Source organism: Bombyx mori, chromosome 23 (genome assembly GCF_030269925.1).
Source record: "Bombyx mori chromosome 23, ASM3026992v2".
Classification (NCBI taxonomy): domain Eukaryota; kingdom Metazoa; phylum Arthropoda; class Insecta; order Lepidoptera; family Bombycidae; genus Bombyx; species Bombyx mori.
The window spans coordinates 8,742,570-8,768,625 of NC_085129.1; the positions used below are offsets into that span (position 1 = coordinate 8,742,570).

At 42.3% G+C, this 26,056-nt stretch overlaps 2 protein-coding genes across 11 annotated transcripts in view; both read right to left on the reverse strand.

Annotated features, from left to right (window-relative positions):
* Window positions 1–792: 792 nt before the first annotated feature.
* Window positions 793–7,670, reverse strand: LOC134201164 (uncharacterized). Its single transcript, XM_062675485.1, has 4 exons — window positions 5,719–7,670; window positions 3,983–5,509; window positions 3,315–3,451; window positions 793–938 (listed from the first exon to the last, which is right to left on the reverse strand). The coding sequence occupies exons 1-4, from the start codon at window positions 7,668–7,670 to the stop codon at window positions 793–795; spliced, it is 3,762 nt and encodes a 1,253-aa protein (XP_062531469.1).
* Window positions 7,671–11,612: 3,942 nt separating this feature from the next.
* The window catches only part of LOC101744243 (protein unc-13 homolog 4B), a 64,033-nt gene continuing 49,589 nt past the window's right edge, over window positions 11,613–26,056 (reverse strand). For 5 of the 10 annotated variants that reach the window (XM_012695893.4, XM_012695892.4, XM_012695896.4 and 2 more), the window contains 12 exons: window positions 24,914–25,115; window positions 23,542–23,968; window positions 22,100–22,357; window positions 20,903–21,194; window positions 19,901–20,133; window positions 18,192–18,282; window positions 17,795–18,004; window positions 17,173–17,247; window positions 15,523–15,829; window positions 15,047–15,170; window positions 14,432–14,625; window positions 11,613–13,535 (listed from right to left, as the gene is read on the reverse strand). In XM_012695893.4, the coding sequence (XP_012551347.2) occupies window positions 13,423–13,535; window positions 14,432–14,625; window positions 15,047–15,170; window positions 15,523–15,829; window positions 17,173–17,247; window positions 17,795–18,004; window positions 18,192–18,282; window positions 19,901–20,133; window positions 20,903–21,194; window positions 22,100–22,357; window positions 23,542–23,968; window positions 24,914–25,115 (2,526 nt within the window). In that variant the 3' untranslated portion in view covers window positions 11,613–13,422. The remainder of the gene's footprint in view (window positions 13,536–14,431; window positions 14,626–15,046; window positions 15,171–15,522; window positions 15,830–17,172; window positions 17,248–17,794; window positions 18,005–18,191; window positions 18,283–19,900; window positions 20,134–20,902; window positions 21,195–22,099; window positions 22,358–23,541; window positions 23,969–24,913; window positions 25,116–26,056) is intronic. The other 5 variants (XM_021352218.3, XM_062675211.1, XM_062675213.1 and 2 more) reach the window with 1 other exon arrangement.

Genomic DNA, 26,056 nt, shown 5'->3' on the forward strand with positions numbered 1-26,056 from the left:
CAATCAGTCCGCGTAGAGGTAATTTATTGTGTTAGCGTTTTTACAGAAGCTCCGAAGCGGCTACCGAGATCCGCGCTCTACAAAAAATATAGCACGGTCATCAACGGTGATGACGACAACAGTACTATTACTGACATAATTATAATTACATTAAAAATCATATAATAAAAAGATAACAACACACTTTTAAGCTCTTTTGAGAAAAGACGTGATATAACATTGACCTGACATTGATTGAGAACTAATTTTCTAGTGTAAAGTTGGACTGTAGATTGTTTCATTTATAAAAAAACCCTGGGCAAAATATTAGAATTATGTAAAAACAAACATTTTAATTAATCATCCTGGCTTCACTTTATAATAGGTACTTATAAAATACCCCGCAGACCGACTCGCGGCCTTTGATGACGACGAAAAAGCAGAGCTACTGGCCGATATATTGCAAACCCAGTGCACGCCTAGAACTCAATTCGCGGATCTAAATAGGTAAGGGTAGAGCCCCCTTGCCACCCTCAGGCGCGTTACCACCCGTCACCCCGATGGAAGTTAAAGACCTGATCAAAGACCTACCTCCTCACAAGGCTCCCGGTTCAGACGGTATATCTAACCGTGTTATTAAACTTCTACCCAACATCTAATCGCTGTCCGAGGGCCGTATCCCTCGGACAGTGGTTCCGTAAATGGCGCATAGACATCAACCCAGCGAAAAGCACAGCGGTGCTCTTTCAAAGGTGAAACTCAACCCGTATTTCCTCCCGCAATAGGAGAAATCTCACACCCTCACATCAATCATCACCCTTTTCGGGCAAACCAATACCCTAGGCCAGAAAGATCAAGTATCTGGAAGTCACCCTGGATGCATCGATGACATTCCGCCCGCACATAAAAACAGTCTGTGACCGCGCCGCGCTTATTCTCGGTCGACTTTATCCTATGATCTGTAAGCGGAGTAAAATATCCCTTCGGAACAAGGTGACAGTACAAAACTTGCATAAGGCCCGACATGACTTACACAAATGTGGTGTTCGCTCACGCGGCCCGCACACACACAGATACCCTACCATGCCCTGGGCCTTGAATCAATCCGGAAATACATGAAGTCAGCGTTGGAACGATACCTACTTCGGTAAGGTTATCTAAGGTAAGGGGATCTTCTCAGCGGGTCGCGATTCCGATCCGGTAGTAGATTCAATCGCAAAGCAGCTGCTTTTGAGCTGTTAGGTTTTCTTTGGAGGCGCTCGGGCAGCTGTTAGCAAATCCCACCCCTCCTGGCTGGGCCGTTGCTCACCCACCCGTTCTGGTGAAACTGGAAAGGCGTCCTGTCCACCAGTAATCCTTCAATCATAAAAATATAACTTATAAAATATCCAAATGTTGATAATAAAATATGTGTATTGTTACTTCCTCTTACTCTCTTCATCATTCGAATATATTTTTAAATTGAATATGAAAAACCAGTAAGTAACGATTGTTATTTTAAACTAAGGGTTTTTGTGATGAAACGCTTTTGTGCATAAATGTCTCGGTGTTTATAACCATCATAGGCTGACCAAAGTACGTCCGAGCAGACGTAATAGTGGCAACTGGCAAGCGACTCCCCGCGGCCCACAGCCTCCAAATCACAATAAATCTGAACCGATAAATAGTCGGGCGGATCGTCGGCGCGGCTTGATCAAAGAGAGGGACCAATATGAAAGGCGCCGCCATCCGACGAGATGTTACATTCAAGATAGAGCGTAATCAAGGTGGATCCAAAGGAAGGGGCCCTATCTAGAACAAATCTAAATCAAACTAAATTAGTTAAGTGTTTTCTTTTTTTTTTTAAAGAGAAATGTAGATCATGTAACTCATAGGACAGTTTCAACTCGACGAAAATTACTCGCTTTTAAATATTATATTAAAATACGAAACAATTGGGTACAGCACTTACCTTAGTATTGTGGTTAATATAATTATGTAATCAAACTCAAACCCGACAGGAAATTATGTTTTTGTTCTTTGAAGAATTATTTAATGAATAATGAATAATGATTGAGCCCCCCTTTTTTTTTTTTTTTTTTTTTACGCTGGGGAATCCATTTACGGATACCCGGTCGAGAGGGGTAATAGACCGGGTTATGTCGGACTCCGGCGCCTCCAGAGAAGAAGAGGGAGAAGAGGAGGACCAAAGTCCTCCTCTTCTTCCAATTCCTACCGGGAGACTACGCCTTGAGAAAGGCGCGCGAGGCGCTGCGCGGCGTCTACCACGCAGGACCCGCCCCGCAAAACCGACTACCGACTAAACCCCATCGAGCTCCACCACTCCGACTCCACGAAACCTACGGTACCGCACAATGCGCGCCGCAGGCTCGCCGTCGCCGGTACCCGTCCTGACAATAGGACGGGATCCAATCCCAGGGAAGATCCCGCAGGACGTCGTCTCGGGAGACACCGTGAGTGGCGCATAGGAGCCACCTTGCGCCGCCTCACCACGGAACCGACAGCAGAGCACCGGGCACCCCCGCACCCAGTACCCAACAGTCCCTACGGGAGATTAACGGGAGCATCGTGCCCGCGTCGCCCACCCCGCCTTCTTCGCTGAGGAGCCGAAGAGGGATTCCACTCCCTTTCGCGCTCCTCAGCCTCGCGGAACGCCATGACCAGGTCGCAAAATCTGGCCATGGCCTCCCACGAACTCTCATCCTCTAGCATGCGGGCAATGACAGCCCGCAAGGAGAGGTCCCTCCCCAGCACCGCGATGAGATCTCGCCGCGGGTGCTCCCAACGCGGGCACGCTTCGAGTGCGTGCTGAGCGTCATCATCCGGATGCCCGCACTGGTGACAACCCGGATGTGGCTCTCTCCTGCAAACCCTCCACAGGTACCTCCCGAAGCAGCCATGCCCCGAGAGGACCTGCGTAAGGCGGAAGGAGAGCACGCCGTGTCGCCGATCTGACCATGTCTCCAGCACGGGCACCAGGGCCTCGAGAGTGCGCCGGCGGGTGGCTGAGGTTTGATGAAGTTCCTCCAGCAACCGCTCCCTCCATTTAGCGTACGCCAGATGACGCGCAGCACGCCTCCACCGACTGACAGCCGACAGGCCGGGTGTCCGTCCCCGACTCAGGGACTGTGTCCTGCGCCGGTATACCGTAGCCAATACCTCGGCCTCGAGATCCCAAGGAAGGGAACCAGCGAGGGCGCAGGCGACCTCTCGGGAGATCGTACGGTACCCCCTGATGACCCTCACCGCGAGCGCCCGCTGAGCTCGGAGCAGCAGCGCCGCATTGCGTGCGGAGAGTGTGGGCGACCACACGGGAGCGCCATACAAGGCCATACTGCGCACGACCCCCAGGTACAGGCGTCGGACACCGACGCTGCAACCACCAACGTTGGGCAGAAGACGGACTAATGCACCTGCCATGCCCAGTAGCCTCGGAATCAACTCACCGAAATGGTGGTCGAAGCGCCATCGACTGTCCAGCACGATGCCCAAATATTTGAGCTTCGGCTGGACAGCGATCGATACTCCACCGACTATGAGCGTCGCGCCTGGAGGGGGTCCTCTCCGAACCGGGTGAAAGCATACGGCCTCGGACTTGTGGAGGGCCACCTCAAGACCCAGTCTCCGAATGCGGCTAACGACGGTGGAGACCGCCGCCGTTGCAAGGATCGCTGCGGTCCTGTAGTCAGCTCCGCGAGCCGTCACCAACGTGTCGTCGGCATAGCACACCACGTCGACGCCACGCAGGCCAGCACCGCGGAGGACCCAGTCGAAACCGATGTCCCACAGGAGAGGTCCCAATACCGACCCCTGTGGGACCCCGCACGACACCGTTTTTCGTCCCCATCCTCTTCTCTCGGGGAAAATCACACTCCGCCCTGAGAGGTAGTCCTCTATCAGGGTGCGGAGACTATTGGGGATGCGGTGAAACCGAAGTGATTCCACGATCGTGCTCCAGGGGATCGTGTTGAAGGCGTTGGCGATGTCAATCGACACAGCCAACAACACGCCCCCCTCGGAGCACGCACAATCGGAGAGATGGCGGACACGCAAGACCGCGTCCACGGTCGAGCGACCCCTCCGGAAACCGTATTGGTTAGGAGCCAGATCAGGTCCAACGTTTTCCAGGTGCTGGACAAGGCGATTAGCGATGACGCGCTCGAAGAGCTTACCGGCCTCGTCCAGCACGACGATTGGGCGGTACCCGTTCGGTTCGTCACGTGGCCGACCCTCCTTAGGAATAAGGACGAGCCGACCAGTCCTCCATGGCTCTGGGAACCTGCCCTCACGGAGGCACCGGCTGAACAGCCTTCGGAGGGCAGGCCCTAAACCATCACCCGTCAAGGCGAGCGCCCACGCTCGGGACGAGATCCCATCGGGACCGGGAGCCGTGCGCTTCGCCCGCATCCTCTGCACAGCCGATTCAAACTCCGCCTGCGAGACGTCCTCAGGCTCCCCGCCATCAGCAACCCGCACCGTCGTCATCACAGGGGGGACGAAGGCCGTCCTGGTAAAATCCGGAAACAGACCCCCGACTACCCGCTGCAATGTCTCCGGCGGCAGGGTGCTGGTTGCGGGGGGGGCCCAAGGGCGGAGCACATTGCGCGCCAGCCTGTAGGGCCGCCCCCACGGGTCACAGTCGAGCGAAGCTAGTAGGTCGTTCCAAGCAGCCTCCTTCGCCTCCCCGATAGCCACGCGCAGGGCCCTTATGGCCATCCTGTACACCTCGTACAGTCGGTCCTCCTCATCGGGGTCCCGGTGCGTTCTTCGACGTCGATACCGTTGGTATGCGCGACGACTGACGTCGCACAACCGGCGCTGGTTAGCGATCTCCTCAGTCCACCAGTGGACTCTGCGTTTAGGAGCGAGAGCTCTAATGCGAGGCATAGCGGCGTCGCACACCCGCGACATCGCCTCGCGCAGATGCTCCACCCCCTCGCACACGTCCGCTGGCTCACCAAGCGAGTCAAGACGCCATGCCTGGACTACAGCCGCCTCACGCAACCTCTCGACGTTGAGGCGCTTCTGGGCCCAACGAGGACCCCCCGCGCCGCCACCGCAGAGCAAGGAAGAGCCCTGGATAGACTCCGCCGGAGACACTGCGACACCGAAACGAATGTAGCGGTGGTCGGAGAGCGTCTCCTCGCCGACCATCACGGCCCAACCGCGTACGCGATTCGCCACGTCGGGCGTGGCAAATGTAACGTCAACCACGGACCCGCCCAAACGTCGCACGCACGTGAGTTCCGCGCCACGATTGAGGACGAGAAGACCGCTTCCGACCAGCCATTCTTCCACCGCCCTACCTCTGGGGCACGTTCTCGAGGATCCCCAAGCCAATGACTTGGCGTTGAGGTCCCCGAGAACGAGTATCCGTCGGGAGTGCGACCTCCCAACGACGCGACCGAGCTCGCCGAGAAAAACCTCAAACTCGGCGAGCGTCCTGTTTGGGGAGAAGTACACTCCCAATATGAATACCTCGGCCCAGAGAACAGCAACAAAGCCGCAACCTCTCTCGACAACATCGAACCTGGGCGGAGCACCCACACAACAACGTCGGATGATAGCCACTCGGCCCTCCAAATCGGCTGCCCAATCGGGGCTCGAAGGAACCCGATACGGCTCGGCGACCACCGCAAGATGGGTCAACCCCTCTGCCATGCTCTGGAACAAAAGGTCCTGAGCTCTGGCAGAGTGATTGAGATTCCCCTGCAGGAATCGAAGGACACCTGTCATAACAGGGCGTCATTCGATGTCTCCATAGCCGTACCGGGCTGCCTCCGCGCATTCTCAAGCGCAGCGGAAGCTCCTCTTCTAAGTCTCGGTCTCGGGGACTTGGCACAAGCCTTGCTCCCGGAGACGTGATCCGCCGGTCTGCTGGCAGAGGCACATACAGCACAGTGTGGCGCCAGAGAGCAGCCGGACGCTACGTGGCCGGTCTGGCCGCACCGGTAACAATCACGGCTGCGGTCAACCGACGACGGACATCGAGCGCTCACGTGCCCTAGCTCATGGCATCGGAAGCACTGTAGCTTCTTAGCCTCTAGCAGATGAGCGCGGAGCACGCTCCAACCGACCCTCAATTTCGGTACGGCGAGGACCTTCGTCGCGGCAGCGACGGGCAACCGAACCAACACCTGACCCATCCCACCTGGGCCAGACTTGATCTCTCCGATCTTCACCGCTTCAAGAGTGCATTCGCCAATCCGGGCGAGCTCAGCGGCTACTTCCTCCGGCGTCAAGGAGTCATCCAGCCCCCTGATGCGGATGGCTGCAGTCGTCACTGGCCGGGTCACGATGACCCCCTCCGCGGACAGAACCTCACGAAGCTTTTGGGCCAGGAGATCAGCCTTGGCGCTCTGATCAGCACCTTCCACTACCAACACCTTAGCCCCAGTCACTGCAGACCGGATGCGCTGGATGGGGATTCCGAGTGCCCCGGGGTCCACCTTGGCTCTCGCTTCGGCGAGTACGCTGCGGTATGTGAGTCCTCTTTCTACAGCTTCCGGCTGCAGCTTGAGCACAACAGCTTGAGAGCGCGGAGGGCGCAGCTTCTTCTCTTTCCTCTTTGCAGAGGACGGGTTTTTCTTTCCCGCTTCAGCGGGTGCTACCACTTGAACCGTCCTCACTGGTTCCTCCCTCAGCCGAGCGCCTCTACGGGTGACCGTTGACCAGCTCTCGATCAAGGAAGCTGGAGCCGGGAGGAGGGTGGGCGTTCCAAGTGGAGCCACTTGCGCAGTGGCTTTTCTTCTGGGGCCTCGCATCCTCTTTTTCGCCGATGTTGTAGGTGGCACTGGTTTCGATAATGGTGCCGAATTCAGTGCGGCGTCTACGACCACAGGAGGGTCCGGTGATTTTTCGCGGCTCTTCCGCCTGTCCGCCGCTAGCGGTGGTCGCATTCGCGGCTCCGGTAGAAGCCGTCCCTCCAGCCCCGCAAAGCGAGCGTCGAGCATCGTACCGACAGCTCGCATAATGCGCTGGAGGCGCAACTCCTCCTCTTCTTCCTCGGTGTTTGGGGCCGGGGCTGCGGCTGGTGCATTGCCTAGCACCTGCGAGACCGTAGCCAGCTCCCTCCTAATTTCATCAAGCTCCTTGCGAAGCTGTAGGATCTCCTGCTCCTGCTTGGCGTTGATCGCACGCAGTTTTTCAGCCTCTTCAGTTGCAGTGCGGCCCACAAGGTCCTCCGTGGCCTCCTTGACGGTAGCTGCCAACTCCTTCAATGCACGCACATACGTGCCCTTCGGGCTACTAGATTTGGCGGCCACCGTCAGAGCCACCTCAGCACTCTGATGGAGTCTACGCTCGGCATCAGGCTTAGGGACAGATCCTTCAGCCGCTCTCTTCTTCTGGCGCGTGGTGCGCGCGCTCTCAGTGAGCTCCCTCTCCTCTCTTTGGGCCCTAAGGCACGCCTTTCTGGCAGCAGCCATGCCAACGCACTGCCTCGTGGTCGGAGGGCGTCCCCGTCCACGCTTTGATGGCGTCACGGCTCTGGGCTTCGCAACTGACGGGCCCTGAGCCTCCGAACCGGAGCTACTGCTCAACCCGTCTGAGCTTATATTAAGGACCCTTTTCCGCTGTCGTCGTGTCGGCGACGAGCGGGTCGACGATTGGGCCGAACCGACTGTGGCCATGTCATCGTCCGACACGACATTGGCTCTAAAGGAGCTTACTTCAAGGTCCTTCTCGGACATCTTCCTCTGAACTCCGTCCTTCCCGGACCTGACGTCTAGGCAGTTTTTGCCCCCCCCAGAGTACGTGGGGCAGCGTGCGTCCGACGAGTCGGCCGCACGGAGGGATTCTCCCCCCGCGGAGCGGGAGGTACCCTCCTGGGGTAGTATCTTTTTAAAACTAGCCATTACATTTATTTATTTTTATATATTTTTTAACCCAGGGTTCGGTTCCCTGGGACACCCTAGCGACTGGTCGCCCACCAGCCATTCATTCTCTCGCCGGGTGTCAGAGCTTAGAATTGGGTATAAAAGGAAAGAAGATAAAAAATAAAACCAAATAAAATCAAAATAAAACCACAGGAGAAGAAGAATAGAAAAGCGTGTAAAATAAAACAATGAACGGAAATAAAAGAAGAGAAAGAGACAGATTAAAACTTAAACTAAATTAATTAATAAATAAAAAAAAAAATAACCAAAGGACAGTGTAAACAAAACAATAAAACAACGAGGAAAAGAGGGAAAAAGTGGAGGCCCTCGCATCTCCAGGAGAACCACCCTTCAGCAAGTGAAGGGGGAGGAGAGCGTGTAACCCCCGATGCTGGTTTTGGTCCGCGTCGCTCAATCTCTCCCGCCGTAACACAACGAGAGAGAAGGAGCGATGCCCCTGTGACTATTGCCCAGAGGCCCGTGATCCGCCACCTACGGACGCGCCCGGTCGAAGTCCAGCAACTCCCCCGCAGACGAGACCCACAGCACGCAGAGTGCGCGCTGCAAGCTCGTCCACGACCGGGGATTGAGCCCCCCTTCGAAAACACTAGTTCAGCCCTGTTTCGCTGAATCGTTTTCATTCCAGCGCTGATCGTCACGTGTGATTGGCCTTTTGTCAAGTGACATTTTAATTAATCTGATTTTAATTTTGAATGACACGTTTACAAGAATCCTATAATATGATGAAGGTGAATCCGACGGGAGTGAGAACGACCCCGACACAATGCCTGTCATATGTCGTACCGAATATTAGCTGTTAAATTTATAATTAAATTCACAATTCGTTTTGTTTGGTTCCCAAAGGTCTTAGTATTTTAATAAACTAGTGGTTCCCGGTAGCCGAAATTCGACTATAATTAAGTGAAATTATAAGTTTGTACACAATTATGATTCAATTTCCAAGACTATTACTATATACTTCTTTAATTACAAATTCTGCCAAGACTACACTTTAGACAAATATTCATAAAGACAAACCATATGTAAATACTAAATCTATTCTCAATTTGATCACATACTTTAAGCAATAAGAAAAGTTTGACAATAAACAAATAGTATGCATGCGTGTTTGTGTCAAATACACGATGGTGTGTGTAATGATTTTTTTTATTGATTTATTGCATTTTTTATGCATAATTTAAAAAAAAACAACATTCTCTATACTACTACTACTACACTCCTTCTCTATATTCTCTATTTCTCTAATTCTAATATTAAAGATAATACTTACTTAATTTAACAACCGCGATTTCAGAGTGATGGTAACAAGCCGTTATGAGAAATATTTCAATCACAAGTAAACATCGCTTTTAAATACCAATTAAGTTATTTTTGGCATCGGTAGTTAATTCTGTTAGTGCCTCTGACTGTTACGCGGAGCGTCGGGGGTTCGATTCTCACATGGAGCCTGTGGTGAACTGGTTTTTTTGTTGCGTTTTTGTTTATTTATATACATATTATGTGTATATATATTATTATTATGAATTAAACGTAATGCAGTGTTCTAATTTGGGGCCGGATAACCTTGCGTGACTTGATTCCAGTTTTTTTTCTTAATTCGCGTCACCGAAAATACTTTTACTCTACGAACACCTAGTACTGCTCGACAACTTGTACTAAAATTCCGCGTAAATTTTAATTAGAAGTTACAGTTGCCGAAAACTGTACGAAAATGATTTTACTTCATAAATAACACTTTTAAAGTGAGAAAATTTCCATAACAATATTTTTGAAAATTATACAGTATGGCTCTTCAAATAAACTGTAACCTGTTTACGTAACAGTGATCTTTTCGTGAAAAATTTTTACAACTCCTTTCGACATTTTAGTATTTCAAATTATAATATGTACTTTACAAAAAAACGATGCGCTTTTTTTAATCTATTTTTTTTTAAACCGGACTGCAGACTGCTTCTGAACACAAATAAACAGGACTCTGGTACTTACTACCTGGAAAACTAGAAATAGAAAAATGGAAATAGAAAAACTGGAAATAGAAAAAAATAGAGAGCCATATGCGACTCCCACAACTAAGGGGAATTTAATAATAACATATATAACAAATATACATATAATAACAAATAATACTATCTCAAAAGAATTTAACATTCAAACGTGTATGCCCATTACAGTAGGTGGATGAAAAATAACAGTCAGAAATGTTTGTTAGCGTGACGGAAAAAACAGTTTCCTTAATTACAGAAATTACGATGATTTAGCACTCCGTCGTTCACATTCAGTAGTCTATATTCTATATCAGTTGTTGGCAAACTGCGGCTCCTCGGCTACGCCTCTTCTGCGAAATGTTTAGTTCAGGCACGGAATATTATCTTGTTTCCGATCCGGTGGTAGATTCTGCGAAGCACTGCTCTTGCTAGGGCCAGTGTTAGCTCCACTCCCGTTTGAGCCCCGTGAGCTCACCTACACGTAAGGGCGAAGCTGATATAGCCTTTCAAGGCTATCAGCATAGGTAGGGAAAAAAACATTTTAGAAATACAAGGCAGTAAAATGTTAAAAAAATAGTTCTCCCAATCAATTTCAATTGTGTATTATCTATATTTGGCTTTTTTGGTTGAGAAGGATGCAGAACACTGCTCTGTACTAATATTATAACAGTGTAAGTTTGTTTGTTTCTTCACCACACCAAAATCGGCGAACGGAATTTGAATGAAATTTCGTACGAAAACACTACCAAACCGGGTATTTCTGACGCGAAGCGAAGAAAAGTGGTCATTTTATCAGAAATAATGTCTAGAGCTAGGTTACCACATTCATGATACAATGTGCTGTGACGTCATTAGTTTTTATTTATTACTTAGATGGGTGGACGAGCTCCAGCCCATCTGGTGTTAAGTGGTTACTGGAGCCCATAGACATCTATAACGTAAATGCGCCACCCACCTTGAGATATAAGTTCTAAGGTCTCAGTATAGTTACAACGTCTACCCCACCCTTCAAACCGAAACGCATTACTGCTTCACGGCAGAAATACGCGGGGTGGTGGTACCTACCCGTGCGGACTCACAAGAGGTCCTACAACTAGTGATTACGCAAATTATAATTTTGCGGGTTTGATTTTTATTACACGATGTTAATCCTTCACCGTGGAAGTCAATCGTAAACATTTGTTAAGTACGTATTTCATCAGAAAAATTGGTACCCGCCTGCGGAATTCGAACACCGGTGCATCGCTACATACGATTGCACCGGACGTCTTATCCTTTAGGCCACGACGACTTTAAACCACCTACCACCAGTTCGGAAACGACTTTACACTCGGTGATTTGAGAAGTCGTCCACACCTAAAGGTACTCGTATCTAACGATGCATCTAGGTCAGTGTTCAAATTCCGTAGACAGGTAATAATTTTTCTAATGGAATACATACTTAGCACATATTGTCCACAAATGAGTTCCGCGAAGAAGGAACAACATCGTGTTAGACGCCCAAAATTTATAATTTTCATAATTACTGATGGTCGAACGTATGCGTATGCGATACAACTGGGACTTCAACCTTAATGTATAGATAATACACATAATATTTAAGAAACTAATGTCTCAAAGTGGGAGACCGTGTTGTGGTTTCTAGGAGTCTTGGTATCCGTTACCGAAAGTTAGTCTACCCTCTATAGTTATATAAAAATATTAATTATGTTGTATGTTGACAATCAGAGCAGGAAAAAAAAACAATAAATTAAAACTGAAATTTATTGCATTAAGAAAATTAAAAATTAATATCAATTTCATTCCCATTTCATAGCAAGGACGAATGAGTCATTATAAATTTGGATTTAAAAATAAATACAATAAAAAACATCGGCAAGTTAATGAAACGGAATTTGGAAATTCAAAATAATTCTACGAAATATAAATAAGGCACGACTCTTTATCACAGACTCTTTAGCATCTATTTTTTTTTAAGTCCAATTTTTATATTAAATTCACGCTATACTCATTTCAGCCAACATTCGTATTCGCTAACGATTATAAACATGGCAACCTATAAACAAAACCGTGTTATATTGTAACGTATGGATTTAATATCTTTAATATAAAACATTTGATAAGACATGTGGATTATTTGTAGGGCGTATTGCAAGCAAATTGGTACCAAGGTTCTACTTATTTTTGCTCCAAAGCAGTCTGTAATCCGGTTTAAGCGGTAGGCCCGCTAAATCATACAATTGAGGCTTCAACCTCATCTCTCAAAAGCGGATGGCTGGATCCACGTTATGATATCTTTTGATCAGTCATATAAGGATTAAAAAAAAAGTTGGAAAAAGTCTTCGCATTCTCTTTTTTAAGTTCATCTATATTTTACATTCAAAATCCTTTAATTCAGTTTCAACACACGACCGTATCGACAGGCTAACAATAAAGCACCATACATTTTGTGAAAATTTGAAAACTAAACGTTATGTACTTCTTCACTATTTCACAAACAATTAACTCGATTTCACTTAAAGAGATCTAAATAAATCTTTCTATTTTAATAAGCAACATTATTTTTTTAAGCTAAACTACATTATTATCCATAAATACACACATCGCTTTAAATGGCTTTTTGTTAATCCCAATCAGCTTTATCTCATGCAAATGAGATTCAAATGTGATTTGATAGAAATATATTAAGTAAAGGAAACGCTTCTGAAGACAAAAATGGCAGTATGTCTGAACATTTGTGATAGATATCATCATCATGAGTCCACAAACACCGTCTGCTGGATATAGCCCCTTCTAAGAGTATCCCCAGTGCCAGTCCTGTGCTACCATCATTCCGGGTATTCAATTGGACGTCGATCCGCCTTGCGATCTAACAACCCACGGTATAAACAGTTTCAACGATTTGATATTTTAAAGCGCGCCATGTAAAGCGTACAAAACACGGTAATCGAAAACGTTACAAAAATTATTAACCCGAAATTTTATTTGAAACATTTGCTACAAGTTCTTTTTTATATTAACCAACGACTACTCCTGGCATTAAGACGAAGCCTATAAAGATCGATGTAAGCGTAGGTAGCTACCGAGATTAAAAACGAGTTAGAAGTCACAGTTGAATTATAGTACGAATCAGTAAGGTCGAATATCAGCGAATAAACGCCGTCTTCAGTTTGATACGCTTTACAATGCGCGCTAAAAATAGTTAATTGTTTCGTCCTCGGCAGCGTTCCCGGACATTCAGATTTACACCCGAAACATGAGGTTTATGAAAGAGTATTATTAATAGGCAATTCAATTATATTACAATACACTTAATCTTAAGCATTAAAATTTCGTTTAATTTTATGATTATTTAACGTGTTTTTTTCTTTTTTTATGACAATATTTATTATAAACGCATGCTGTATAGATTAACATAAAAAATATATAGTTTCCACGGTGTTATTCATATTCACAATAGTTACAGGGCTGTGACCATTTTCTATATCGATCTACCACTCGCAAGTGCGGGCTCCGACTAAGTTACACACAACTAATATTTATGACAGAAACGAATACTATTAACCTAACGAAAAGAATTGCTTGCTCGGCATTTTCTGTCTTTGTTTTTTGATGAAATCTCGAGCTTGCCTGTCTCCCTGTCGCGAGTCCAAAGCCTTGATCGCATCGCCATCTGTAAATAAATAGTGCACTATAAAAACGCATACGACACCGGTCATTTCAATTATAAAGAAATTTCGATCAAAAATATCACTAAAGTATTATGGATTAATGAAGGTAGAAGGTACCGTATTCATTATTAGTAGTAGTAGTAGTAGTAGTAGTAGTAGTTTTATTTTCCAACTGGAAAGGCAAAGGCATCATACATGATACAGCCTAATCTTTTATATATATTTTTATATATAATTATGAACAATGATATTATGAAATGAAATGAGATGAGATGATATGAGATGAAACATAATCTCAGTAAAATGGTGGTGATTTACTGAGACTTTCAGTGGACTTTTTAGAGGATCCCGAGAAGTTACGTTCAGCAGCATTGTTTCATTTTCCCACATTTGTGCACTTTCACAAATACTAAACAGTTAATAAACCACCATTATTACACATTTAAACCTGAAGAAACACTAAATAGACAAAATAACACAACTTCACTCCTCGAGTTCCCGGCAAAAAGTCCTTAATTAATTAGATACAATTTACAACAGTCGTGGACATAATATATTGAGCCCGCGCGAGTGCTATTCAGCATTGATGCGAATCAATCTGCGTAGGGCCGTACAGGGCCGTAGTTCCTACCCGTGCGAGCTCACAAGACGTCCTACCACCAGTAACTACACGATTTAATGTTGCCGTAATAGGCAGAAGCGCATACGGTCAACCGATAGAAATTTGAGAGAGAGTGAGAGGGAGAAGGAGAGAGAGAGTGAGAGAGAGAGAGAGGGGGAGAGAGACGGAGGGAGAAAGAGAGAGGGGGAGAGAGAGGAGAGAGAGGAGAGAGGGGAGAGAGAGAGAGAGAGAGAGAGAGTATTCTTTAATTGACACCAAAAAAAAAACTGTTCTTACCGACAGTGTTGGGTTTGGATAAAGGCAGATGTTGTTGCGGCAGGCTTCCGATGGGCGCGGGCGTGTCCGGTATCTCGCTGAAGTGTAGATACGCCTCCCCCACAAACGTGTTGCTCACACTGAACATATCCTTGTCCTTGACAACGAAATGCAACAGTCCGTCGGCGATGCCACGCTGCTCCGGACTCAGAGGACTGGAATAGATTTTTTCGCGACAAATCAATAACGAATCGCTTTTTATTTAAATGCTCAGAGGAAACAGAAATGAATTAGAAAAATATATGTAGCTGCCAAAATATTAATCAAGTTTGTGGACAAAATTGATTGAAAAAACGACTAGTTCAAAATTAATGAAACATAATGTTAATTTACTAAACTAGCTATACATGTATATCGTAGTTAACCGGTTTTAGCATTTCATAGAATTAATTAAAATTAGTATTACAGTTTACGACTTTATCGGAGAGTATTCGAAAGGTCGAAAATGATCGTATGAATAGTTTAATTTTAAAACCACACGCACGTAATATAGAACGTGTATCATGTGCACGCAATGTAACGCAAATTCGGCTCCCGCGAACCTTCGAGGTCATTGCCCGACGCGTAAATACTTACATGAGAAACATTTCATCGTACAACGGGAACAGATTCTTACTGTGCGTCTGCGTTTTTGGTTTTACAACATTCGCGAAGGAATCTTCGGGTAGCAGTGCCACACGCACATACGAATCACACAACCCTGAAATTTTACGCCATATTTTTAATAATCATTACAAGCATAGGGATAAGCACACTTCAAAATTAGGTCCGATTTTTTTTCCTACAACTTTTTTAATATTTTGATAATATAATCATCATTATATTTTTAAGTCCAACCGTCTTCTCTTCTTAATTATATTATACTAGAGAAACCTGCTTGCCCTTTCGTGTCATTACTATTAAATTATTGTTGAAATACACATATTTATTGTAACCACTCACACATACGCCACCTATCGTAAGTTTATGGTGGTATGCCACAAACACTCATAATTAGGTGTATATTTAATTTAATATTATATAGAATTAATTCAAATGTAAAAGACACTCACCATTCGAATCAGTGGCCACAAGGTTTCTAGCGTTCATGACTTCGATTTTCAAATTGTCATCGATGAACTGAGCTCGGACTGTCAAAATACCCATTTTCGGTTCAACAATAGACTGTTGTTCTTGCCACCTCCCAAGGTGATACTCGTGAATTAGCTCCCTCGTTTCCATACCGTGTAATTTAAGTAAATACTCCACGCGTTTCAGGGTATCCGAGGAGTACATCTCTTTGTTGTCTTGACGAAACGATCGTATCATTATCTTCAAACATTCGTGGAGATTCGAAAAGAAAGATGGCGGACGACGTTTCTGCAAAATCGCATTTCACATAAATTCTTTCGAAATACGCTATGTATTTCAATACTTCTAAATATTTGTATTTTTCTATACGATTTAACAGGGTTTTAAACGACTAATGAAAGTAACTATTTTGGTGGAAATTAAGACTTTTTAAACCTTGTTGAAAAATACTATTAAGGATTTAGTGAACTGGTTAAAAAAGGATTTGAATCGATCTATTTCAAATAAAGAAATTAAAACAAATTTTGGAAATGATGAGACACACAATTAATTATAAAACTTCATTTGACATCAAGTATCGATAATGTTAGCCACCACCATGCATTATAATTATACTGAGTGCATATTAAATGTCATTTTAATGTAATGTCTCACATACTTTTAAAGTATGGCAAAAATGCAGATAGCATGCAATGATCGACATTATAAAATTACTGATGGTATTTTGTCTAAATAAAAAAAGTACTGTTCGCATTTTATTCAGATATTTGCGTCAGCGAGATAGATAGAAAAAAGTTGCATACATATCATCCATCGTATTTCACTTACGATTTTATAATTACATATTTTTGTTCGATCTTTAGCATTCTCGGGGTACACCACAATACACGGTACAATGAAGAAGGTATTGCACATGCCACAACAAGGAACAACGTACTAGATAAGCCATATTCTTGTTCATATGTCATATGTTCTTGGACAAGCCATTGACACAATAGGTAAATACTATACAATTAACTGAGTTCATACATAATTTTCAATGGATACTTGTAAATTGACAAATAACCAAAAAAAGGTAAAGTAACAGCAATCCCCACTATAATGCGGTAATCTAATAACACGATTTCATTTCTCTCATATATATCACAATATGTTTTTTTCCGTAAAACAAGAGTTTTTTTTAGCAAATTTCTGTGTGCATTTAAAATATTCTTAATTTGATTTTAATAAACGCACATATTTTGTTCATAACATAGTTTTCGTTAAAATCCGATTTAAACCCGGTTTATCGATAAAAATTAAACGTGAATTATTGGAACGTAATTAAAATTTAATATATTGAATCATATGGGCGTATTATAGGCACAAATAATCCCGCAACGCGTTTTACACAACGCGGTACCAATCCACCGTGTTATACGGGGGATTACTGTAGTTTAAATAATGCTTTTTTAAGTAATAAATTATTGTCGAATTACAAGAACCACAGCATTTTCTCTGCCTTCACAAAAATTGCGTGTTTATTACTTTATAATATTTCTCAGTCACAGCATAACTAGCATTGTAAACAAAACTATGCGAAACAATCACGGAAACAGGACATAAAAGTGCTCTTAAAATATAAAAATTACCGCGTCTAACTGGGCGGCTGCCGATTTGCTCAAGCGTCTCGGGTCGATAAATCGAGTTATCTTTGCCCTTCGGTGCTAACAAACAATAGTAAATGTTAAAAACGTGCTTTTAAACTATTAAAACAATTGTGATGAATAAACCATATTCTAAGAACCAAAACTTGTACTTGTATTGATTTAATATTCTCTTTATTGAAGGCAAGCTATATCTATTTAAGTTTCTTTTAAGGAGAATTTATTTTAGTTTAGTATTTGTGCGTTGAAACAAATTAAAATATCTCAGTAGCGTGCATAACAAATGCAACATTATTTACCCGAAATAATACATAATTTGGGGATATTCTGTTTTTTCCAAAATATCTACGCCTAATCAAGCTGATACGAGTGAAGATTTTTTCTTTCTACAAATCAAAATTAGTACTATGTTAGTACCGTTCGATAATGGATGAGATTATGCGATATTGGGACAATTAGAATGAAATAATTAAACGAAATTTAATTGATATTAAATAATGTGTGAGTTAAATAAGTTGTTATGAACAATTTTGAAATTGAAGCTGTATGAAAATATATTAATAAAAAATTAGTAAAAAGTACAACGAAACTTAAAGGAACTACCCACTTCTAAGTTAGCTTGTATCAATTCATACAAGACTTCTCCGAGTTGTTCCCAAACGATATCTAGAGTTCTAGAAAAGTTTTCGTTGTTCAAATGCTGGTACAATGTATCGAGATTCGCCTCTAGGTATCGCATAACGCGATCCATGCTTGAACAGTCTTGATGTAGTAGTTCGGCACCTTCCACTAAGAACCGGGTAATGGATGGCATCATCTGAAATTATCAAATTTCTAATCACTAATTCAGATCAGTATCCCAAATATTTATGCGTAGGTAATTTCAACAAGTACCCAATATCTATATTTAGAAAACATGAAAAGTAATCAGGCAGAGAACATTTCTATACAGTGCATTTTTTTAAGTACATATTAATAATGCAATTCTATTTTACGAAACTCACCTTTTTGATCATGACCTCTAAGAGATCGACGATTTTGTTTTTAACTGTGTCTATTGCATTGGCAATAACGTTTTGTAGAGTCTCTTTACATCTGAAAATAAATTAGATATTTTTATAGTAAATTTTTATTAACTTTAAAACACTTAGTACTGTTTCATACAAAATTCTTGTTTAGAGAGATCAAGTTAGAACCTTTGTGAATAGTAGACAAGCACTGGTTATGGAATTTTGCTCAATGCTTTCCCGATAGCATTTAGCTTTAAGATTAGTCATTGCATTTTTGTGTTAAAATTATATGTCGATTTTGTGACCCATTGTTTCTACCGCTGCAATTTCGATGTAAAATTTGGGAAATTTGTTAATTTTTTCTGCAGTTTTGCGACAACTAGCAAACATACGGAAAAAAGGATGGCCAGTCTTTCTAATTTATCATTGAAAATATATTCTAAGATTTTATTTTTTACATAGTTATCAAATATAGGTATTTTTACATGAGTAAGTTTACTTATGTGTCTTTGTTTTTCACATAAGTATTTTAGTCTGGACTTAAGTTGTCCCTTCATGGTACTGTTATGAAGTTCAAGGAATGAGAATGAACAAAACGCTTTGAAGAAAGCCAACCAGTGACTCGTCTCGATAAACTCATACGAGCCAAGATCAACCCTTGAGGACAGAGCATGGTAAAGCAGACCAATTTACAAAATACGACAACCCACCTGAAGACATGAAGTTGAAATCTGAATTATAAACCAAGAAACACTTTACGAGTATAAGCTTTCTTTATTGTCTAATATATTTGTAATTACATAGTAATATGTAATATATTTTTGATGCAAATTTTATTATAATGTAGTGTAATGTATTATTAAAAATGATAATGACCGGCTGACTCAGTGGTGTATTACTTAGTACCCCTGACTGTTACTGACCGACGCTTAGGGCCGTTCGATTCCCACATCGGGTAAACATTCGCGTGATGAACCGATTTGTTTGCTCTATATCTAGGTGTTTATTATCTATATAATGATGTATATATTTAATCGTATATAAATACTATATCAGCCTCTGGTAACCCATCACACAGAGAATCTTAATACGAGGCTAAATGACCATGTGTGATTAGTTCCCAGTTATTATTAATATAATGTAATCATAACAAGTTATCGTTTCCGATCCGGTGGTAGATTCTGCGAAGCACTGCTCTTGCTAGGGTCAGTGTTAGCAACACTCCAGTTTGAGCCCCGTGAGCTCACCTACACACGTTAAGGCGAAGCTGAAATAGCCTCTCAAGGCTATCAGAATAGGTAGGAAAAAAATTTTTTTTTTTCGTAAATACTGTTACACATGTAAGAGCAACGCCATCTATCGTCGAATGGCAGAAACGAATATAAAAAACTAGTAGAATCGAGAACGCTTGAGAAGTACAACGCCATCTATTTTCAAATGGCGGAAACACATATCGAAAATACTCGACTAGTAAGGAATGTCCTCGATAATTCTAGGGAAGTCGTATCGACTATAAAAACATTTTAGGGATGTCACGAAGGCAGTTAGTAATCGGAACTACGCAAAACGAAACAGCGAAAGGACCACCTAAAGTGAATTACGAAGTGTAAAGTATTCTGTGAGTGTTTTAGGTGTTAAATAGAATTTTAATTAGTACTTTGGTGGAACGTTTATTTATCCCGAACTCCAGCCCGTAACATTACCTTTGAGCTTCAATTGGCGATCTAGCTTCGCACATCTTCTGTATGATATCGTCCATACCCAGCTCCTCGACGAATGGCTCCAAGCTTTGCCTAACGTAATCTATGTTGTTGATGGCGACACACCATTCTGTTGTAACCTCGAATCTCTCTTCATACACTGTCGTCACAGTCCCGACACTGTCTACTCTATTCGCCATTTTATCCGAATAGAATACGCAACAACGACAAATGTCCTAAAAATTCAACCAATTTGTAATGATGATACTTATATGCATTAATGTATTGTTTACGAAAGAGATCAAAGTATATTCAAATCTGAATACCGAATTTAAAATGAAAAATAGATGAATAGACGTTGTATTAAAAAATAATTAACCTTATTTTTTTTTATATAAATGCAAAACTCAACTGGATTCCATCAGCTCATCGCAACTCATTTTACTAGTTTAACTTGAGCTCACACTGGTAGATATTAACACACTGCTTATTTCTACCGCGAACCAATTACTGCGTTTCCGTTTGCGGGTGGGGTAGGCATTTTGTCAAGGCATCAAGGTGGATGGCGGCACTAACGTTGCTAATATCTATGGGTTCTGGTTTACTGGGGTAGGTAATTATGGTGTAAATCCACCAGTAAACCTTACAAAACTAGGACGAACTTTACATGAAAACAAACGCCGACCTAATCAATGTCTATTATCTATACTTGCACACATAACGGTAATACACATAATACTTTATCCCAACACAGTTGTGATAAAAAATATTAAAATCGTCAGATTTTATTTATACATAAATCACAAAGACCGTTGTAAAATAATAAAATCGTATAATTAGTATGCCTCAAAACTATTTTTCATATTGTTTTCCTATTTGTCTGTGTTGCCTATTATTGAAATGATCACTGACCAATATTATTTCTAAAATCCTATTATTACTACAATATCGATATTGAGACCCTCATTTTATATACTCAATAAAGTAACTAACAATCGTACTCACGTCAATTATCTTAGCGACGAACGTGTAACATCCTTCAACGTCAGGCCACGCTAATTGTTGCCAGAATATTTTAATCTGATAAAATATAGCGAGAGTGTCGACTCCGGAACTGCTGTACTTCACGTTAGTGTCGACCGGAACTAAATTGTCTAAGTCGACTGCCTTTTCTATACGTGTTAGAGCTTTGAAAGCCGCTATGTCCAGCCACTGGGCGACACCGCCGAAAAACCATCCGTGGAATTTAGATATCGCATAGGAACTCCATTCAGTCTCATTCAAGCCCTGGCCTAACCTGAAAATATTAGTCTTTTATTTATTCCATACTAAAGACCCTCTCTTCGCTTCGAGAACTGTAATTTATTATTAATATTATTGAATATTTATTCTTTTATACAAATCTGGTCCTGACAGTAACAGACACAATAAAAAAGAACGTAACAAACAAAAAATCTAATCAAATATTTCCTCTTCTTATATTAATGGTTCACCATTTTGGCGATAATGACTTACAAATAAAAGATAGATATATGCTGTCACGGGCTTTTTTGTAGAACTATTTGAGCTAAACATTTCCATTTTAGATTGTAGACGTGTAACTCTAACGGTTTTTGCGGCGTAAGACACAATATCTTGCAGATGGCAGATTTTTTCCTTTTTACTTGACACTTATCGTTATATTTTGGGTACCAATGCACACTATATTTTTTAGCTCACTATAATTATAGTCTGTGTTATTCTGATGTGTAAGCTTAGTGTCATATTTATTATTATTTATTTATATCGAATAAGTATGGATTTCAAAAAGTTTCAATAACAGTCTTATTATAAAATCTACCTATAACAAAACTGATTTGTTGTCCAAAATCAGCCCTCACGTCCGTCGTGTCACAACGAGAGTGTGGTCTTAGATAGATCTAAGAATATGGTTATACGGTCCAAGTAAACGCTACTAGATAAATAGGTTTTAGTATGTTAAAGTAAATTCTGTGCAGATTATTCTCAGTGACGAGACTGCATACCCGATCTAACAAAATAGCTATTTGATTGAACCGTTCCACCTCAGTAAGCCTATAATAGCACATTCCAAATTTGATATTCCCCTTTCTCCCCTCAGTGATAGAAAAGTGCATGCCGCGTCCTATTATACTCATTTATGAAACATGAATAGACTACCAGAAATCATTATGGTATACTTACAGCAAAAACCTCTGTAAAGCCAAATATAGCTCAAACAGTGTGGTCCCCATAGACAAAGGTTCATTGGCCACTTCCGGAGCACCCAGTCCTGTAACTCCGGCAATGCCTCCAGCCAAATGAACGGTTGTAGTGGAACCCTCGTTATATTGGAGCCTCTTAAGGCATTTGCACACTTCTATAACCTCAGGTTCGACTAACGAGGCTATCTTGCTCTCGTACAGACCATAGAGGGCCTTCGTGTATGGAAAACTCATAACCCTGGAAATGAAATTCATATTTTAATATCACTTTACTAGCGTAGCTGTTGCGCCAGGGATGGTGCCACTCAAGAGATAGGTATTGGAAGTTTCAGTTGCGTAAACCCGATGATTGCTTCGGGGCTGAAATAGGCAGTATGGTAGGTACCCATGTGAGCTTAACATGCCTTTCTACCTGTAAACCTCAAAATCTGACCCGTTTTAAAAGAATACTTTAAGCCTTATAACAGCCCTAGTGCTTTGGTGACATGGTTCATGGAGGAGCGGGGGTCGGGGGCGGTCGGCGTGGCCGGTACGTCACAACCCAAAAAAGATTACTTCAACAAAACCTTCATGGCAAGAGACAATTATATTTACTAAGGGTCTGTTCCACGTTCACAACGATCACGCTCACAACCGCAATTTTTCCCGTTCCACTTGCATGTGAGCGATACTGTCGTAAACTCAAGTGGAATGGATCAAAGAGCGTTTTGAGCGTGGAGGTAAATAATACAAACGACGAGTTAATAAAAAGATTTGAGAGGTTAGGTTATAATCTGTAAGCATTGAAAAGAAACTTAATTAATTATTGTTTAAATCGATTTATATTGAAAAAAATTATAATTTAATTTTAAATTATAATTTAATTTTTTATATTTAATATTGTGTATTTAATTAATTTACGTTCAAATGTAATTGAAATGTCTTTTGCGGCGGCACTTGGATATTTGGTAAGAGGTCGCAATAATGCTCCAGGTAGTATCTCTTTCCGCATGAAATAACGTAAGCTTAACGGTCGCCATGTTTGATGCTTTGAGTTTTGAAAACGCCGCTAATTTTCGCAATGATCACTTCGACCCACCTTTTTAGATGGGTCGTCGTGAGCTTCTTGAGAGCGTAAATCATGACGTCATAAGTGACGTTTTCGCCGCTACCACAATGACCGCGTTATGTGGAACGACTAAAGGAACATTTTGATCGTTGTGCGCGCATAATGGAACGCACCCTAAGTCAATAGTCATAATGTGAAGCTATGAAAAAATTCCTCCTTGAAAAACATATTAATGAGTACCAATGGGTGAGAACAATGAGTTACACCGCCAATCATGACCTTTATAAATCTATTAATATTATTTAATCACTCAAAGAAGCTGGCACATCGAGCGGAATCTCTTAGGTCCCAGTTAAATAAAAGAACAAACTTACTCTATGAAAACTCTGTCGTAATATTCCACAGCTCTTTGCAAATCGGACCTCACGAGCTGGATGACCCTGATCAAATGCTGCAGACGCGATTCTTCAGTGTTATCCTTGCATTCATTATTGTCTAATATATGAACGAACCAGTCGGAGGCGCCCTGTATCACTGCTTGATTCAATACTTCGTACACGTTAAGTTTCCCAGCGTCATCTCTCAGCCAACCATAAGAAGTCTTAGGGAACAAATCTATACACTCCGGAACATCCAATATAGATAGTTTGTATAGTATTTTAAGGACTTCTCTAAGAGTTTTCATAACGGTTTTATCACCGGCTGTCTTCTTTCTTAATTTTCTAATGTGACTATAACACGTGGGTAGTAATTTTCTTGCGCCATCCCAGAACAACTTGACATCCTCTTCTATAACGAGACCTAATTGGAAGAACATTTTGTAGGATTGGTAAAAATTAATTGTTTTTCAATGAAATTTCGGCATGAATGGAAAACTCAATGGGGTAACTATATTTTATATTATATCAAGAAACCTTGCTCACAGGAGTACAAAATTATTTCCGAGAACTACGGTGTAACTATTCAGATTTTAAGATCAATCGTTTTTTATTTTATGTAAATAGCGTGTTATGGCACGAAATCGAACGGTATTATTTAATAAACCGACCCGTGGGTTCACGGTTTATCTATTATCCAATAAGCTACCATCGCCAACTATTTTATTTAACTTGGCACTTTTCCCTTTACATCATAAACATCATTTTTGGACTTTTTGGCGGGAACGCGAGGAGTGAAGTTGTGTGATTTGTTTTATTTTGTCTATTTAGTGTTTCTTCAGGTTTAAATGTGTAATAGCGGTGATTTATTAACTGTTTAATTTTAAATAAATATATGTGAAAGGGCACAAATGTGGGAAAATGAAACAAAGCCACAGGACCTAACTTCTCGGGATCCTCCAAAAAGTCCACTGAAAAAATCTCAGTGAATCACCACCATTTTACTTAGATTATATTTCATCCCATATCATCTCATCTCATTTCATTTGATTTCATCCTAGTTGATTAATATCTCAAAATAATCATCTTCATTTCATTTCATTTCTTAATTTTTAATAATAAGAATATAAATTAAAATAAGAAATGACTTAAAGGTGTTAGTTACCAGGTCATAAAATCCCTTAAAAAAAATAGACATCATTTGATTTTGAAAAACGACTAGATAATCAACTTTTTACTTTTCCGTAGGTTCTAAGTTTTTTTCGATGCAGTTTCATTTCGATGCGGAGACGGTCGATGTAGCGAATACATTGATTATGTTGGTGGTAGATCTGTTTAGGCGGAAACATGATTTTATTTTGTTACCTACTTGATTGCAATGGTTTAGTTAGTTTATCCAGAAGCGTGTTGAAGAGGTTGAAGCTTAAGGGATGGTCGGGTGTCACGGCGCAGTAGACGGACCACTGCACGAGGCTGTTGTCGAGCTGCGAGAGGCCGCTCTGCGCCACGTGCTGAGTGAGGATCGCTTCGGCTGGAGCGCTGAAGTTTCCACACCACCAATACGGGGCCACCTGATTTAGATGCATATTTTTGGTCGATCTGAATGATTGTAAGGCATATGATGGTTTCTTTTTTTATTGACATCCCAACCGAGACCAACTGGTGATAGGAAGACTCGTGAGTCCGCAAGGGTAGGCTGGTGCCTGGTTGTTGGTAACATCCAGCCTATTTCTGCTGTGAAGCAGTAATGTGTGGAATGAGGAATGGAATGAGCTATGGAATGAGCTCCCCTCCACGGTGTTTCCCGAGCGCTATGACATGTACTTCTTCAAACGAGGCTTGTGGAGAGTATTAAACGGTAGGCAGCGGCTTGGCTCTGCCCCTGGCATTGCTGACGTCTATGAGCGACGGTAACCACTCACCATCAGGTGGGCCGTATGCTCGTCTGCCTATACGGCAATAAAAAAAAGGTTTTAGTTTGAAGGGCGTGTTGGTCGTTGTATTGTATATACTGAGACCTTAGAACTCATGTGTCAGGGTGAGTGGCAGCATTTTCATTGTCGATGCCTATGGGCTCCGGTAATTATTTAGAACCAGGTGGGCTGTGAGCTCGTCCACCCATCTAAGAAAAATAAAACTATAATTAAGTGTGTTTTTTAGCTGCTGGCTCTTTTCAGAATAAGGCCTAAAGGATAAGATACCGTTTCTACCAAACAACCATTAAAAAAACCAAAAAAGTTCGTACTCCAGACAAAATTGAAATATACACAAAACTATGTTTACGAAACCGCATACCGCATAAAGATCAAAAGCAAAGAAACCAGACCAAAGATGACGTACCAGGGTATGGCTACGTAGATAAAAAAAATCTTAAACATCGGCGCCACAGAGTGACGAAAACTCGAGCGTTTTATTACTGCTATTACATATTTATTCGTTTATTATATTACTACAGTTTAAAATACTATTCATGTGTTTAAAATTAAAAATGACCAGTAGATGGTCACGATTA

Excerpts from the sequence above, each read along its gene's own strand:
- LOC134201164 (XM_062675485.1), bottom strand. The coding sequence starts at position 7,670 with ATGTCCGAGAAGGACCTTGAAGTAAGCTCCTTTAGAGCCAATGTCGTG. Across the intron at positions 3,452-3,982 it reads TGCTCCGAGGGGGGCGTGTT|TCGATGGCGCTTCGACCACC; the intron begins GTTGGCTGTGTC and ends CGTGCTGGACAG. Across the intron at positions 939-3,314 it reads GTACCTGGGGGTCGTGCGCA|ATCATAGGATAAAGTCGACC; the intron begins GTATGGCCTTGT and ends CTCCGCTTACAG.